Source organism: Falco cherrug, chromosome Z, assembly GCF_023634085.1.
Source record: "Falco cherrug isolate bFalChe1 chromosome Z, bFalChe1.pri, whole genome shotgun sequence".
Taxonomy (NCBI): Eukaryota; Metazoa; Chordata; class Aves; order Falconiformes; family Falconidae; genus Falco; species Falco cherrug.
The window spans coordinates 19,020,006-19,035,457 of NC_073720.1; the positions used below are offsets into that span (position 1 = coordinate 19,020,006).

The 15,452-nt window shown below is 37.7% G+C and overlaps 1 protein-coding gene across 5 annotated transcripts in view; it reads right to left on the reverse strand.

The window, feature by feature from the left end:
• Positions 1–5,992: 5,992 nt before the first annotated feature.
• ARL15 (ADP ribosylation factor like GTPase 15) overlaps positions 5,993–15,452 on the reverse strand; it is a 224,703-nt gene continuing 215,243 nt past the window's right edge. For all 5 annotated transcript variants that reach the window (XM_055699176.1, XM_055699175.1, XM_055699172.1 and 2 more), the window contains one exon: positions 5,993–9,858. In XM_055699176.1, the coding sequence (XP_055555151.1) occupies positions 9,706–9,858 (153 nt within the window). In that variant the 3' untranslated portion in view covers positions 5,993–9,705. The remainder of the gene's footprint in view (positions 9,859–15,452) is intronic.

Genomic DNA, 15,452 nt, shown 5'->3' on the forward strand with positions numbered 1-15,452 from the left:
AAACCCTCCCGCTGTCCCTAGAAACACAAGGGAAACCTTGTGTAAAGAAACGCAACCGTGGTGGGAAACTGGGACATTGCAAACGGCTTCCCGTGCCCAAAAGCCAACTCGGTCACCACTTAAACCAGCTTTGAAACCCACTGTCCACCTCGGTTTGCTCTCCTGAACTAGGAACACCTGCACCAGCGACCTGAAGTCCTTCTTGGTATGCGGCACGCAGCACAGCCAGCTGCAGCCGCCCAGGAGCCTGGCTCACTGGTTCCGAGGGGAACCCCGCCATGCTGCTGAGGCAGGCGGGCAGGCCCACCAGCAGAGGCTGGGAGAGCTGCTGTTCCGCAGGTACCTCCCTGAGGGAAGCAGCAGGGAGGCCCGAGCGGCACCAGGGGGAAGGCCTCGCCCAGGGGAAGGGAGGCCTTCCGTGTGCCTCCTCCGGCTGGCTGAGGAGCGGGCTTTGATCTGCCTGAGGTGACAGTGCACCAAGCTGTCTCTCATTCAAATGAATCTGCCAGACAGTTGGGAGACATTCCTCAAAGGGTCACCAGCAAAGGGCTGCAGAGGAGGGTGGCTCTGGCCCAAGCCCCTTTATAATGCCTCCTCACCACCTCATCTGTCTGCCGAGCAGGCCTGCTGAGATTTCCCCCCACACCCCGGCTCAATTTGTATGCAAATCCTCCCTCATTTGTTCTTGCTCCCTTCAGAAAGGACAAATTTAGTATAATAACCGTAATTGCTTTAATAACATGAAAGAAACGACACCTTTATGGGACCAACAGTCAAAGACTGAAATTGTAGCACAGCATGACAGGTACGCAGGCATGCCACCATTACCAATTTTCTCATTTCAGTATTTCTTTCGTCGTCCTGAAAATTGCTTGTCTCAGTAAGCCTGGAACAGCTGGCTTGTGGCTCTGGGACACTGTGCAGACCGTAACAAGTCGGGCAGGGCTCCCATGGTGGAGGCCTGCTGCCAGTGAGCAGTGGGCTCCGCTGGGACAGTGCCAGCTGGGCACTTCACCCCGCTATGGAGGACGATGTGGGTCAGCACCACCTGGCCAAGGTACAGCCGCTATCAGTATGTTCTCAAAACAGTGTCTTCCCTCAGCTCTATGGCGGACATACTAAATATCCTATGGTCTACAGCTCATCGGTTCAGGCAGATGGTTCCTGCTTCCCCTCACAGAGATGGAGATCTTGGTGCCATTGGGAATAGTGACCGGTATCGCCAGTTACACTGCACCCATCTTGCTGAACTGGACAATGTCTGTTCTTGGCAACTTCTGGTTTAATTCTGAGATGAGCAAATGAGAACCCACTTTCAGCATCAGTCAGCTGGATCAGGGCATGCTTGACCTTGGCTTTTAGTTATACTCAAACCTATTGACTAACAGTTAGTTATATTTTCTAGTTACTATTTGCATCGTAACCTGTAATTGTAATCATAAAACAGAGCCTCAGAGCTAGTTGTCCTCTAACAGCCTGTGCTTTAGTAAAAGATAAAACCCACCATCAAAGATCAGTTATTGCATGAACCAGACTTCCAATCCAAAATACGCAACTATGGAAATGCAGAGATGGTGATAAATGGTGCAGAGATGCCACCACACCAGTCTCATCTGGAGACAACCAGGAATGAACTGATCCTTTTGATTGCAGTGGAACACCAGACTCAACAGGCACTCTGAGGGTACACTTGCATGTTGCAGGACAGATCTATGTTAACAGGTGTGAACACCGAGGGTTTTTTTAAACCTTACCTGCAGGTGGCAATTAAAAGGATCAAATCAGTAACTGGAAACATTGATTAGTAGTGACCGCCTCCTTCAGGCCTTAATCAGGTTACGTGTGAAGGGGTTCTCACAGATGAAGTGCTTGAGAACCTGCTAATCACCAGTATCCAGGTAGTTTAGAATGCCAAAATTAAAAGACTAAACAGTTTGTCTTCCATTTTATTTGACCTAAACCTAAAGGCAAAACTGCCTGCTGAATCTTTCACAAGCAACCAGAAGAAGATTCACCACCCCAAAGCAGTTTTATGGAAAATTTCTCCTCAGCATTGAGAATGGAAAAACCAAGATATTCCCTCTCCACAGATAATGTATGCATTTTCTTTAATGTCTAAGTCACCAATACATCTACATATGAAACCACCACACAATATTTGCCATTGATATTAAATCCTTCAGAGATCAAAAGCAAGTGCTAAAAATAGGCAAGACATTTATATAGCCCATAATAGTAGACTCCTATGACAGTTCTCAGTGGAGACAGTCCTGAATTGAAACCTCAGGTCTGCACATCATACCAAGAAAAGAAAAAAAAAAAACCCAAACCAAAAAGCTGAAGTTCTGTCTCAGATCTCAGAGGGTTATCAGGAATGTTCCTGGTTCTGCTAAAGACTTTGGTGCTTGATCATGGTACTGTTTGGTACTCTTCATGCTACAGAAAAAAGGACAGAAAAAAGTTCTCTTTATTCTGAAAGTCAGCACTAAAGTCAGCCTGCCATGTGAATGAAACAGGAGAACCCCAAGAAACAAAATCTCAGCAACATACTGCTATCTTTGGGTAAACATTTGTTTGCAATATCTTTTTAAAAAAATACTGTCAACTTCAGTGATTGACGATTTCACCCCATTTATCACTGACAACTAGAATTATTTTTTCAGCTGTGGATCATGTTAATTGTGGAAGCTAATAGGAAGGAATGTGAGGTAAATGGTCTCAATACCTTTAGTATATGTGATGACTTTACCAGACTTGCAGTACTGTATTTACTGTAACCAAAAGGTCATGCTCTATATTTTAAAGGTAAACAGTGACCTTTTCTGCATCAGTCACACTCCTGCAAATTATGTAAAAAAATAGCTCTGGAAAAGGAAATTAGCATTTTTTTTTAAATTAACCTTAGTTTCAGATACTTGAAGGAAGGCTTTCAACTTTAACTGACACACATGTGTAAACCAGAGAGGATTACAACTATTTCATTGGCAAACAAAGCAATTTAGTAAAGATGGACTAAGGCTGTAATAATTTACATTATTGATCTTGAGTGCTCATTTCTCATCTGTAGCAAGATAAATACTGAGGCAATGATGAGATTGTATTGTTCATTCCACTGTTAAATAAAAAAACAATTTTCCAGATACTGCAGTTTCATTGGTGTTACTGCAGTTTGGTGTTTATTTTAAATGGTACAATCCCATTCACATCTTTAATCTCTAGGTTTTAGAAGATACCATACATGGGACCACTATAATAAAATAATTCTGATGTAGTTTTGCAAACAGACATTTGTTGTTATAAGCATTAAAAATGCACAGTTATGATACTGGCAGAAATGGGGTCTTCAAAAGATATATAGGATATAATATAAGGTATAATACTGTAATTTGGGTTTATAAGGTTCTCTGAGGATATGCTATTGAACATGGTAGGACACAAAGCCTATGTACATGAAGCTTTTGTTTCAAAAAATAGCAAGATATGGATTAGTAGAAAAGGAGTATATGCTTTCAAGTAAATGAGATAAGGTGACATGCATGTGCTAACAGAATGCAGAATGGAATAATTTCTATAGAAGAGATTTTTAGAATGCCAACCTTAATGCACAGCAGGAATTAGTGCTTTAAAGGGACTGTTTCAAAGCTGACAGGCCCAAAATGTAACTGACCATAAAATTAAACTTTTTACAAAATGCCCTTTTGATCCTGAAAAATCTATCAAACTTCCAAATCCAAGACTGTCACATTGTTACAATACCAAATACTTTGCTGTGCGATTGGTCATTGAACTTGGTTTGGTTTTGCAACATAATATGCAAGTCATGATTCTCCTCTCTTGTCCAGTCTTTGGGACTATGCATTTAAACGGTATCAGACCTTTTGTTTGGGATTTCCATGATTTAGCATTTCAGTTTTCAGTAATTTATAACAAAGCTATTGTAAGAGGCTTCTGTACTCCAGCGGTAAATGTCTCCTTAGAAAGAGGACCTTCTTCACACATAGAAATTGCCAAACTACAAAAGAATTTATTTTTGTCTTGTTTTACCTAATACATGCAAATACTTGCCAGTGCACACTGAAATGCAGTAAATTATAGTTACATGGCATAGTAATAAAAATGAACAGCATTTCACCATTTCAAGGTGAGAGATAAAAAAGAAGTGCTGTGATTGCTGGTTTTGTTTTTTGCCAGTTTTGGCTCATAATCTAATAGTGAGAGAAAATTAATTGTGAATGGCTTTCCTTACATGGCACACAAGCATAATAGGTAAAATTCATGCCTCTTGATTCATTAGCAGGTAGGCAGGTTCTCAAATGTATGTATAGATTTTTCATGTTTCATGAGGAAGCATTTCTGTACTTAGAAATTAACTATTTAATAGCTTTTGATTACAAATATGGTCTTTACGAAAGACCACTAGGCTATTTTTTCAGGCAATGAGTCCCTCCATTCCAGAGTAGTCTGGCTAGACATTGATTGTATCATTCCTTCTCTTCACATCCTTAATTTTCCATAAACATCCCAAACCAGCAGAGAACTTTTTGCTAAACACTTCTGTTGGGTTTACTGTGAACCTGACAAAACTGACAACAATGTGATCAGAATATCTCTTCTTCCCACCGTATCGCCACAGATAACTGGAGCTGCACAAACTACTGTTAGTACCAATATTCACATTGGAACATCTACCTTTTTTAGACAGTTTCAGTGGTTAAAAAATTAAGGCATATTTAAGACATCATAAATGGAAGTGCTGAACATGCTTGATGCACAAACATACATTTCACAAACAACGCTGTCCTGAAAATGTTCCATCAAAACCCACCAGAATACCACATATTACATTTTCCCATAAAATCTGGTGAATGAACAAGCAATACATACAGCACGCTTTGGCTTCTCTTAATAGCTGTGATAAAAGCTAAAATACATTGTATGCAGCTAGCTTTAAGCATAAATGTCTCAGAACTAGTTAAATTAGACCTGATGTTCAGTCCAACCCACACAATGAAGTCAGGTCACCTATGAGGGCTGAGAATTGAGAAAAGTAGTCATCTTTTCAGTCTCTTCACCTAACAGAATTCAGTAGCCCTAGTTCATTTCAGGGGTCCTTTTCAACTGCAGATACTGAAAAAAGGTATGTCTTTTGTTTTCACATAGGATATGGGACTCTCTCTCCTCATGTTAACCTGAATGACTAACCCTTCAGCTGACACAAACAGATGTTGTTATTTGTTTGAACTATTAGTTCAAAGGGCTAATGAGCTAATGAAAATTCTTTCAAGAGCTATCAAATGAGGCATGATTAGCAGATTTTCAGTTCCTACTTATATGAGACAAAAGAATTAAAAAAATACTGTGAGTTTACAAATCTTTAATTTCCATCCTAGTTTTGGTAAGAGGCAGATTTAAACGTAATAAAATGAAAAAAGCATACCTCGAGTTGAATCAGCAACTCCAGTCTGGCTCAGCAGTGCTGTACTTCCATCAGCTGCTACAACTTGGGCTGTGACAGTCTCTTCTCAAACAGTGTTTGATAGGATAATATTGAGTTGTCTCAGCAAGCTTTTTATTTTTCCCATAGTACTCTCCTTTGCTCAACTTCTGCAGATTTTTTTTTTATATATGTACTTTGTCATGTCACTTTGTTTAAAAATAATTTCTAGTCATATAAACATGCCCCGCAGTCTATTATAGAGTAATTATATAAAGATTATTCCAATCTTTTTCACCAATAAACTTGCAGTGTCTTTCAGATATGTTTCCAGAGTAACATCTTGCTGTAGAAATAAACCAGCCAGTTTTTAGAGTTTCTATTTTTTATATATATGTGTGTGTGTGTGTATGTAAAACTATGTATAATTTAACAATGATTATACAGTAATTTTATTTTTTAACTAGGAATAAATAATTTATCTTGAAGGTTCCAAATCAAGCTAATAACGCCACACTCTCAAACTGGCTACTACTCAAAAAATCCAAACTTAGCAACTCAACTCTACACAGTGTTTATTTTCTTTTTTTTTTTTTAATAATGGAAATCATGTATAAATCACAAACAGTACAAGTTCCTCATGTCACCAGTTGTCCACTTGAATAGGTCAACTTCTGTGTATAGACACTGTATTCTTAGTATAAAGTCAAGATAATATGGCAGTTAACTAATACTTTTGACTACCGTAAAGATACAAACTGTTGTAATATAAATTAATTGCCATTACAAAAAGGCAACTGTATTAACTAACATGGTACAAAAATCTGCAACTTCTATAAATATAATGAAATGCAAGAAATTAAATGAAATAATACATCACAGATTTTTGTATAGCACATTGGAAGTGAGAAGCTAAGATACACATGAACCATTATACAGCAAGAAAATATCAATCCCCACTAAGATTTAACTTTTTTTCATACAAGTACAAGTACAGGACACAACATGGAAGCAGTAAGATTGCCAGCTCAGAGCGGGTAGACAAAGAGGTCTTATTGACAAGTTGTAAAGCATTAGGCAGCAGACAGAAGCTTGTCAAAACCAGCTGTTGTTGGATACTGATTGATAATGTTTTCATTCTGACGGCTGAGACATTGCAGACAGCCACAGGTCTGAGAAGCCCAATGTGGGCACATACACATACACACACAGAGTAATTTAACAGATGGCTAAAGAACATTAAAGCACAGTATCTTTTTTAAAAAGACAATGTTCACTCCTTAATGAACTTGTATGGAAAGTAGAGCTTAGTGCCTAAGTTTATTTCCAATAAAAGATGAACACATGTGAAAAGATTAAAAAAAAAAAAAAAAGAATCAATTGAGATTGTTCATCTGAATAAAAACAGCATGGTGCTTACATATACTATCACAGCCAGAGCATTCGACGACATTCCAGACAAGGAAGTGTGACTTGAGCTGCTATGAACATTTTAAATTCCTCCATAAAAAGGTGCATGTGTTTATAGACATTAAAAAGGTACACATCTATTAATTCCATCCACAACACAAAACCACAGAAGAACTACATTCAAAGTAAAGTTAAGCGTTGGTCTTAGCCTTAAGCAGTTATGAGGTATTGTTTCAACCTGTGATGAGGAATGATCACTGTATTACTAAGAAAAAGCATATCCAAAATTATTCTGAAAAATAGTAATAATCACTGTTCCTGTGCAGCAGGCATTTTCCTGAAGAAAAAGCATTACGCATCAAAAGCTCCTGTTCTAATTGGCCACTGTCATATGCCAAAGCCATGTTCTCATTGACTACTTGGGCTTTTTCCATGTTAAGTCTCGTAGCACCCTCTGACAGTGCATAGTGGGAAATCATGGCCAAAATGTAACTCAGAAATCGAAGGTTTTGGACCAGACTCATTGATGGTATCAGTAAGTATGGTTTTAAGAACAATACGGTTGGGCTTATTTTCATTTGCTGTACCTTTTGGTCCATAACTTTAATATGCAAAATAAGGGGGAAAATAGTAAAAAAACCTCAGAGTGTCATCTTCTAACTAATGCTCAATGAAAAAAACAGTAAAAGCTCTGAATCCCTCTTTTTGCCTCCCCAAACTGCCTGCCTTCTCTGGGAAATAATTCTCTCACTCCTCTCTACCACTTCTTATTTGCCATTGTCCCTAAACAGGACAGAAACCTGGGGACCTTGTGGAAGTCTGGGGACTCTGCAGCCTCCAATGTTAGCCTCATGTCAGCTAAAACAGAGTTTGGATTTGTAAATTAGATCCAGTTCCTCTTATATCCAGGGAAAGGAGCCTCCTTATCCCACACAAGAGAAATGTATAGGAAGCTGGGTCCAATCTAAATTGTGCAGAGAGAACCAAACCAACGTAGGGCTCCTTTCTGTGTTTTAAAGTGAACAATTCCAGTTCTTGGGTATTTCTGAGTATTAGGAGTGAGGTGACTGACCTATCAGGAAAGAGAAGAAAAACAAGGCAAAAAAGAGATGCCCTTCAGGCTTTCTGCCTATTCTACCACAAAATTAAACAAGGAGCTTACTAGTTTTTCCAGCTTCTTTCTGATAATAGGAAGCAAGTTAAAAAAGTGATCACCAGGCCATGCATTCGGGCAGAAACAATTCTGAGGGAGCAATGCAAGAAATCCATGGAAATTGAAAATTAAACAAAAAGCCTATTAAAAACATTGTTTAACATAGAGTGTAATTGCAAGTAATAGAGAAATGGCTTTTATAAGCCTTTAAAAGCTGGTCCTTGCTATTTCCATATTTCCAAATAAACTACTGAGAAACCACAATAAACTTCAAACTTAAAAAAAAAAAAACAAAAAAACCCAACAAAGCAAGCTTTTGCATGAAAAGATATGTTGCTTAAAGCCCTGAAAAAAAGGAATTATGAGCTTCAAAACAAGCAGAATCGATGAGGAACCACTAACACACCACTACAGTTTGTGTTTGCAGATGCTCATGCACGGGGGTAGCTGAATGCACAAGGCACAACATTCAAGGTGTGGATCAGTCCAGTAACTGATCCGCTCATACCCTGTTGTGACTGACTTAAGGGTGAACCAGTGACCTGGCACATTTCTTTAAAGGACAAAATTGGTTTACAAGTTCTTTAAAAACCAACAAAACGCAGCCAAAGAACGGCAGTCCTACAGTGGGGAAAAATGGGAAAGAGAAAATATGCACTGTTACTGGATGCAATGTTACTGGAACCTAATGGGATTTTTCCAAATGTATCACAAATGTCGTTTCCAATGAATACTTTTTTGTCTTCTAAGTAACATTTAGCCCAGAGGAAGTTCCAAAGAACAAGTTATAATCACTTGAAAAGAGCAGCTTATAGTTACAAACACTGGAAGGCCCTTAATTATGGTATAGATGCCTTGACAATGTTATGATAACAGTAGTCTATGAATGAGTGATAAAGGAAGCAATCCTTACTTAAAATCAGTAACACTTCTAACTAGTAATAAAGCCTCCACAGCTGAATTAAAAGACATTTGCTTTGCTTCTCTTATGGAAAACTACTTTCAATGCAAATTATTACTTTATCCAACTTTCTGTTTTCTAATAATATTTTTACTTAGACCACCTATTAACATCCCCTATTTTCTCCAAATACTGTTATGTGCACATTATGTTTGCTAATTTACCTTTCAGAAAACTTCCAGCAAAATAACAGTTCTGCCTTTGGTAAGATATGCTGTAACTTGTCAACTATGTTTTCATTTAGTAACACTTAGGAGTAGCCTTTGCATTAACATGAAACTACTTGCCTTCAAAGTATCCTATTAAGGTTTTCAGTGGCTGTGCTTTTCCATACCATGGGGTCAGTAAACGAGCTAATATAAATTAGTCTCACAAATCCTTAAGACATTGGTTGTTTTTTTTTAAAAAACAAAGGTAGCATGTATAATTTCTCCTTTACAGACTACATCATTTCTGTGTGTGTAAAATTACCTGTCAAGAATGATCGCAATCCAAGACAGCAACATGCAGTATGCAGAAATAGTGGTAAACAAAGAGGAACTTCCTATTTCAGTAGTGTAGACAACTTTACTGGAAATAGTTGTGTACTTGATTCACAGAATATTTATTTTAGCAAAGGGACATTCTGCACTATCTGTGTATGAACAACATATCACAGCACAGTCTTGATATTACAACATAATTACGCTGTGAACAGAATGTGCAGGTACAGTGATGCCTAGAGAACCACTCTTCTCTCTTTGTGTTTCACATTCTTGAAGGTTCGAAGTCTCTCTCTTCTAGCAAGTTTATTAGAAGGGAGAAGCTGTCTTTTACTGCGTCCATATCATCCAAGGAGCAGGGTTTAAGAATCCAGCGCTTTCCACGTGCAAGTGGCTCAAGTTCGAAATATTTTTTTATCTATTAAGTGGGGGAGAAAAAAAAAAAGAAAGACCAATGTATTAATATTATAACGACAACTCTGTGTCTCATCTAAAAAACAAAATGAAACGAAACCAAACTATTAAAAAAACTCATGTAAAAAGATCAGGATACTCATTTTCAGAATCTTACCCACAGCTGTTCTTATAATACAGGTTATATGATGTGACCTGAAAGTGTTTTCTTTAGGGGTGAGTGACCTGCTTGGAAGCTACCATTCTACCCATACATTTAACAGCCTGGGAGGTCTGGGGAAGAAATCGATGAACTTAAGACAAGAGCAAAGCAAACAAAACAAGTGTTCAAAAACATAGCCAAAAGAGCAAAAGTAACTAAGAAATCTTAGGTTATGTTTGTATTTTAAAATTAAAGCTATATGTTTCATCACATTTAAGACGCAGAATTTGTCACCAGACTACTCTAACTACACAAAAGAACTGTCAAAAATGTACAAACTCTAGTCATTCCAGCCAAAGGTGAGCTATAGCAGAGGGTTTCTCAACACCCTTGAGAACATTAAAAAAATAAAGATTCCTCCAAAATCAGTTAGTTTTTCTAAAATTATACATAGATGACTAGCACACTGATGTGATTAGGATAGTAATAAGTACTATACATGAAACATGATGGTTTTCTACAGTCATAGTGAAAAATCCAGCACAATCCAGCAGACTTGAGCTGTTTACTAACAATATCTCATAATGCCTATAAAGAAGAAAACCTTTTAATTAAACCAATTCCACCTTCACTTCTGCAGCAACTGTGCAGCAAGGAGGCATAATAATATGATGTAATACAGAATTGCAAGTTTTAAGATGATTAAAAGCCTTGACAAAATAACTGAGGAAGATTCAGCTTCTTGGAAAGACCAATCATCACTGATGCTAATTACTTCAACTGTCAAGGCAGAAACACAGACCCACAGAAAGGCTGCGCAAGAAAAGTTTTCATTTAATAGTATACTCCAGTCACTTCTCAAAATAGCAAGTACAATGTCAAAACATACTTTTGATGCCTCTTAGGAGAAGACAGCAGTCTGCAGGTTATTTTGGTCCACAGATTACTGTTTTCATAAAAATTTTAGCCTTTGATAATATTTGATCCAATACTATTTGATCCAAAAGTCTACTCATGTTTGACTTGTCAAAATAAGACATTTAGATTTCACATCTAAAATCATATCCATCAGTACTTGCTATTGTCAACATACCAACAACAATATTTATTCCTGACTTAGTTTGCACATTCTTGTTCCTTGTGATTGATTACTGCCAAATATTCTTAATTTTCTTTTATCACAGATTGAGCCACAAATACGCACAACAGTAACAGTTACTAGTATTGTGGTAGGTAGCAGATGCCCTAGACAGGCAACTGTGGCCATGCGGTATAAGGTTCCACATGCATGGGGAATAAAAAAAATGGAAGAAGTGGGGGGGTGGGGGGTGGGGGGGTGAGGGAAGATAAAAAAGGCTTTCAAAGCCCAAACAAGCTGCAGCATCCCTATCCAGCTCTTATAGTGTCTATACAACAGTTTTGTTTATCTAGTAATGTATTCTAATAGAAGAAACCAACTCACATGAATCAGAATTCAAGCATGACAACATGGCAGGAGGGGTTTCTTATTTTTTAGAAAGGAATTCTGAGCAGAGTATTTAGTAACAAATATCAGAAAAGAAACAGTTTTGAGGTGGGAACTTCTGCTTCCCCAGATAAGAAAAAGGTGAAACCTTTTATAATCTATTTCCAATAAAGCAGAATTGTATCAACCTGCAGATATGTTAAAATGAAGTGCGGTACTTGCATCCACCTCCTCTGACACAAATTTCAGAAAACTTACCAGTTGAAATAAACAGGACTTCAACAACCACTTCTTTTTTATATCAGCATACACACTCTTCATCATTGCTATCCCAGTGCAGTACTAGTATCTGATATGCTAGCATGGTTACATGCGATCAGAAAGTAGATACTAATCTCTATAAGGAATATATTGCAAAGTCTCCAGCAACTGAAGTGACGCCAAATTGAATTTACCGCCATTAATATATAGAATGAATGGCACCAATCGTAGTACAGGAGAAGCAGGGTAAGAAAGCTCTTTTTGCCTGTTTCAGCAACAGCCTCCTTGACTGCTAAATAAGAGGAGGAAGGCAAAGCTGCAGACAGGCATACCGAAGCAAGGTGTCGGTGCAGCTAGCTGATGCAGCAGCCTGCTGGTGTTAAGCTGACAAAAATGGCTGAGCAATTTGAGATGTTGCAGACCCACAACCCAGAGGATGTCCACCACACCCCCTCTACTGGAAGTCTGTTGCCATCAGCCCCTTGAGCTCACTGAACTCTGTCCGCAATCTTACCTACATAGCCTGTTGAATGAAGGCTATACCATATGAAGAAATGATTAGGAAAAGGTCATTACATTGTAAGGACAGTACTTGGGTCTAAAAGCATTAAATATCTAGAAACACCTACAAGGAAATGATGGCAGTAAGTAGACTAGCACTGAGTCTTGAGAGTTTGTGGGCAAATACTCTGCTTAACTAGGTAGTCTCTAGCCAAGAAAAATACAGTAACTTTAAGTTATATTTCAGTGACTGTAGATGCCAAGATGGAATTTCTATTTCAGCAGTAAACCAGCATCAACTGATTCAGTGAAACAAATTTTACAGATGTATTATTTATTTGGATGCCCAACATTGATTAAAATGATTTTTTTCCTATGTCTAGGAATGTAATCAAAATGTAACAAAACTAGCATGTGTTGTCATTATTTTCCACACCTAAGGAACAGTTCAGAGTATGTCCATTAACAGGGCCTAGACGAATGCTGAAATTAAAGTGATCATTAAGAGTGGCTATTGAATGGGAAGTTTTGATAATGGCATAAAAGCACAACTGCTTATATTCACACAAGTGACAGAGAAAAAGAGACTTGCTAGATGATTTTTCTCTAATCCAAATACAGAAAAATAATACTAATCACCTTATAAATAATAAATAACTAAACCAGAAGTAGCACAGAAGTGATTTTCCACAACCCACGGGATACTCTGTGGTATGTTACTGTATTTCCTTATTTAAACTTCACACCACAATGGGGTTTGCTAAAGCCCAGGGCTTTGCAAGCAGACTCTATGACTTTGAGACTTCCAGAAAGAAGTTTGTAGAGACAAGTATTTTCCCATTTACTTTAACTTCTCCTTTAACTCAGAAGATGTCATTCAGTTCTAAAAACAACTAAGATTTTTAGACTTCAAAAGGAATCATTTTTTACATGTAAAAGATGAAACAACTACATGAAAATAGACTGATACAATCAGAGGCCCAACAGTGTTTATACAGTTGAGTATTCCACTGGAATGCTCTCAGCTCTGCATCTGCTTTTGTTTCTCTAGTTGCTTTCTGCCCTGATGACCATCATTCACACTCATTCCCTACCAGATTTCCTAACAGGATGCACACTAATCACCAAAATATCCAAAGGAAGCTGAAATTCTTGGAATAGTCACCTACCTAGGTAGTTCTTGCATTATCAGATAATAAGCAGTAACTATTTTACAGCTGACTTCAATCCCACTAGCACAAAAGGGGTGAGTTCCTAAGAGAAGTTCTTGTCTTCCCCTCTTGCATAAATGGTGAAAAGCCTTCTGCCTGTTCACAGATGCCAAAGCAAAATATAGACTCAAACACACTTCAGATGTCTGACCCATTAGACATTCATTTACATCCTGACTTCACATTTCTAAGAGTTTACTTTGGGATTGCTAAATTGTTAAGCTATAACCTTAGAAGAAACTATAATCAATTAAATCCACACAATTTAAAGACTTCTTTACTACTGTTTTACAGGATTTCACTGTATGTCTTGACTCCACACGTGGGCCTTGTTTTATAGAGAAGCTGACATTGTTTTTATGCCACATTCTGAAGTCAATAAAATCTAACAATACACATTTGCAGTTCTTCCCACTCTTCCCACACTCCACCTTCTACGTCCTATTCTACTGGCACAATATACTAAGCATATGGTTATCAAATGTTGCTTAACCTACGTGCTAGAAAAGTCAAGACACAATAAGAGGAATGGTGCCCAGAACCTCAGCTGGTGTAGATTAGCATAGCAGCATGGAACTGATGTTACTAAATTGATGTATGTAAACTGAGTAACCAGGCCCTGCTGTAAGTTTTTATATGTTCTATTACAAAATCTCATCTACCCAGTTCACAACACACATGAACACAAGAAGTACAGGAAAACTTAGATACTGTAATCTACGAATACAGAGTCATTTCTATCTATTAACATGAAAGAAAGCTGAAAGTTATTATTTTTCATTCCAATTCAAAAATTTAATACAAAATTCCACCAACGCAAAAAGGCTTCCAACCCACTCTGATTAATCTGTTGTAAACAAACACAAAATTCAGGTAGTCACTTACAATACCAGGCTGTATTTGTAGAACTTAATGGATAAAGTATTTTTTCATCTATTGCTCTTTTACTGAACAATTTTGTTCTGGAAAAAAATTGTACAACACATGTATATCACATCTAATCAAAGGCTGCACAGTCATGTCTGTGTCCCACCAGTCTAAATCTTTCAAAGACTTTTACAAGATTAATCAAGTACTACTGCAAGATGGTGACTGGTGTAGGTATGAATTAAACTAAAGTTACCTAATTTGCTGAATGCTTGTATTAGCCACAAGAAAGGCTTCATTCGCCTATCCCAAATCTGCATGGACAAGAAATGCAGTAATAATGGAAGACTGGGGTTCCCCATACTCACATTATGAAAGTTTCATTGAGCTATGATGCTGAGATTACCTTTTCAGACATCACTAAAATATGCCTTTGGGAGCAACTGTTTAGAAGATACAGAAGAGAGAGGCAATTTTGATTGCCAACTTCACGGATGACAAGCTGCTATAACAGTGACCAAAGCATATGCAAATTCAGTATCTTTGGAGAAGAGAAAAAGCCAAAAGTCCACCACATAGCATTAAATTTTAAAAAGGGAAACTACATAAAATAAGTAACTTAAAGAAAATTAACTGTGCAGCTAAAAAGGTAAAATGCTTGCAGGTGGCATAGAAAAAAATACCATAATTAGAGGCTCAGAGTATATTTATACTGCTACAGAAGACTTTAAAAGAAACAAAAAAAGTTTTCAACAGTTGCAATAAGGAAAAGGATGGTATTAGAGGTAAAAGAAGTCTTGTCTAAAAAAGGAAAACAGAAAACAAAAGAAAGGAAACTCTGGCAAATTAAATAGAAACCACAAATGTTGACCTACTAACCACAGAGTGGAACCCATTGCTTAAATCACCACTGATGCTAAAAAGTAAATTGAAATGCACTCTAGTTTATGTTAGTTTATGTGCTGGACTGCAAACTGCACAGCCTCTTGAGCTGCTTGCTACACATGCTTTTCTGCTGGTCCTGTTCCGAGTATAGTGATTTATAAGAGTGGGTGAAATGTATCAGTAGCCACTTCATCTTAAATCAACTAGCTCAATCCACTGTTGTACAGGAGTTAACACTTTCATGCTTCTCCCTAAAAATCTGCTAG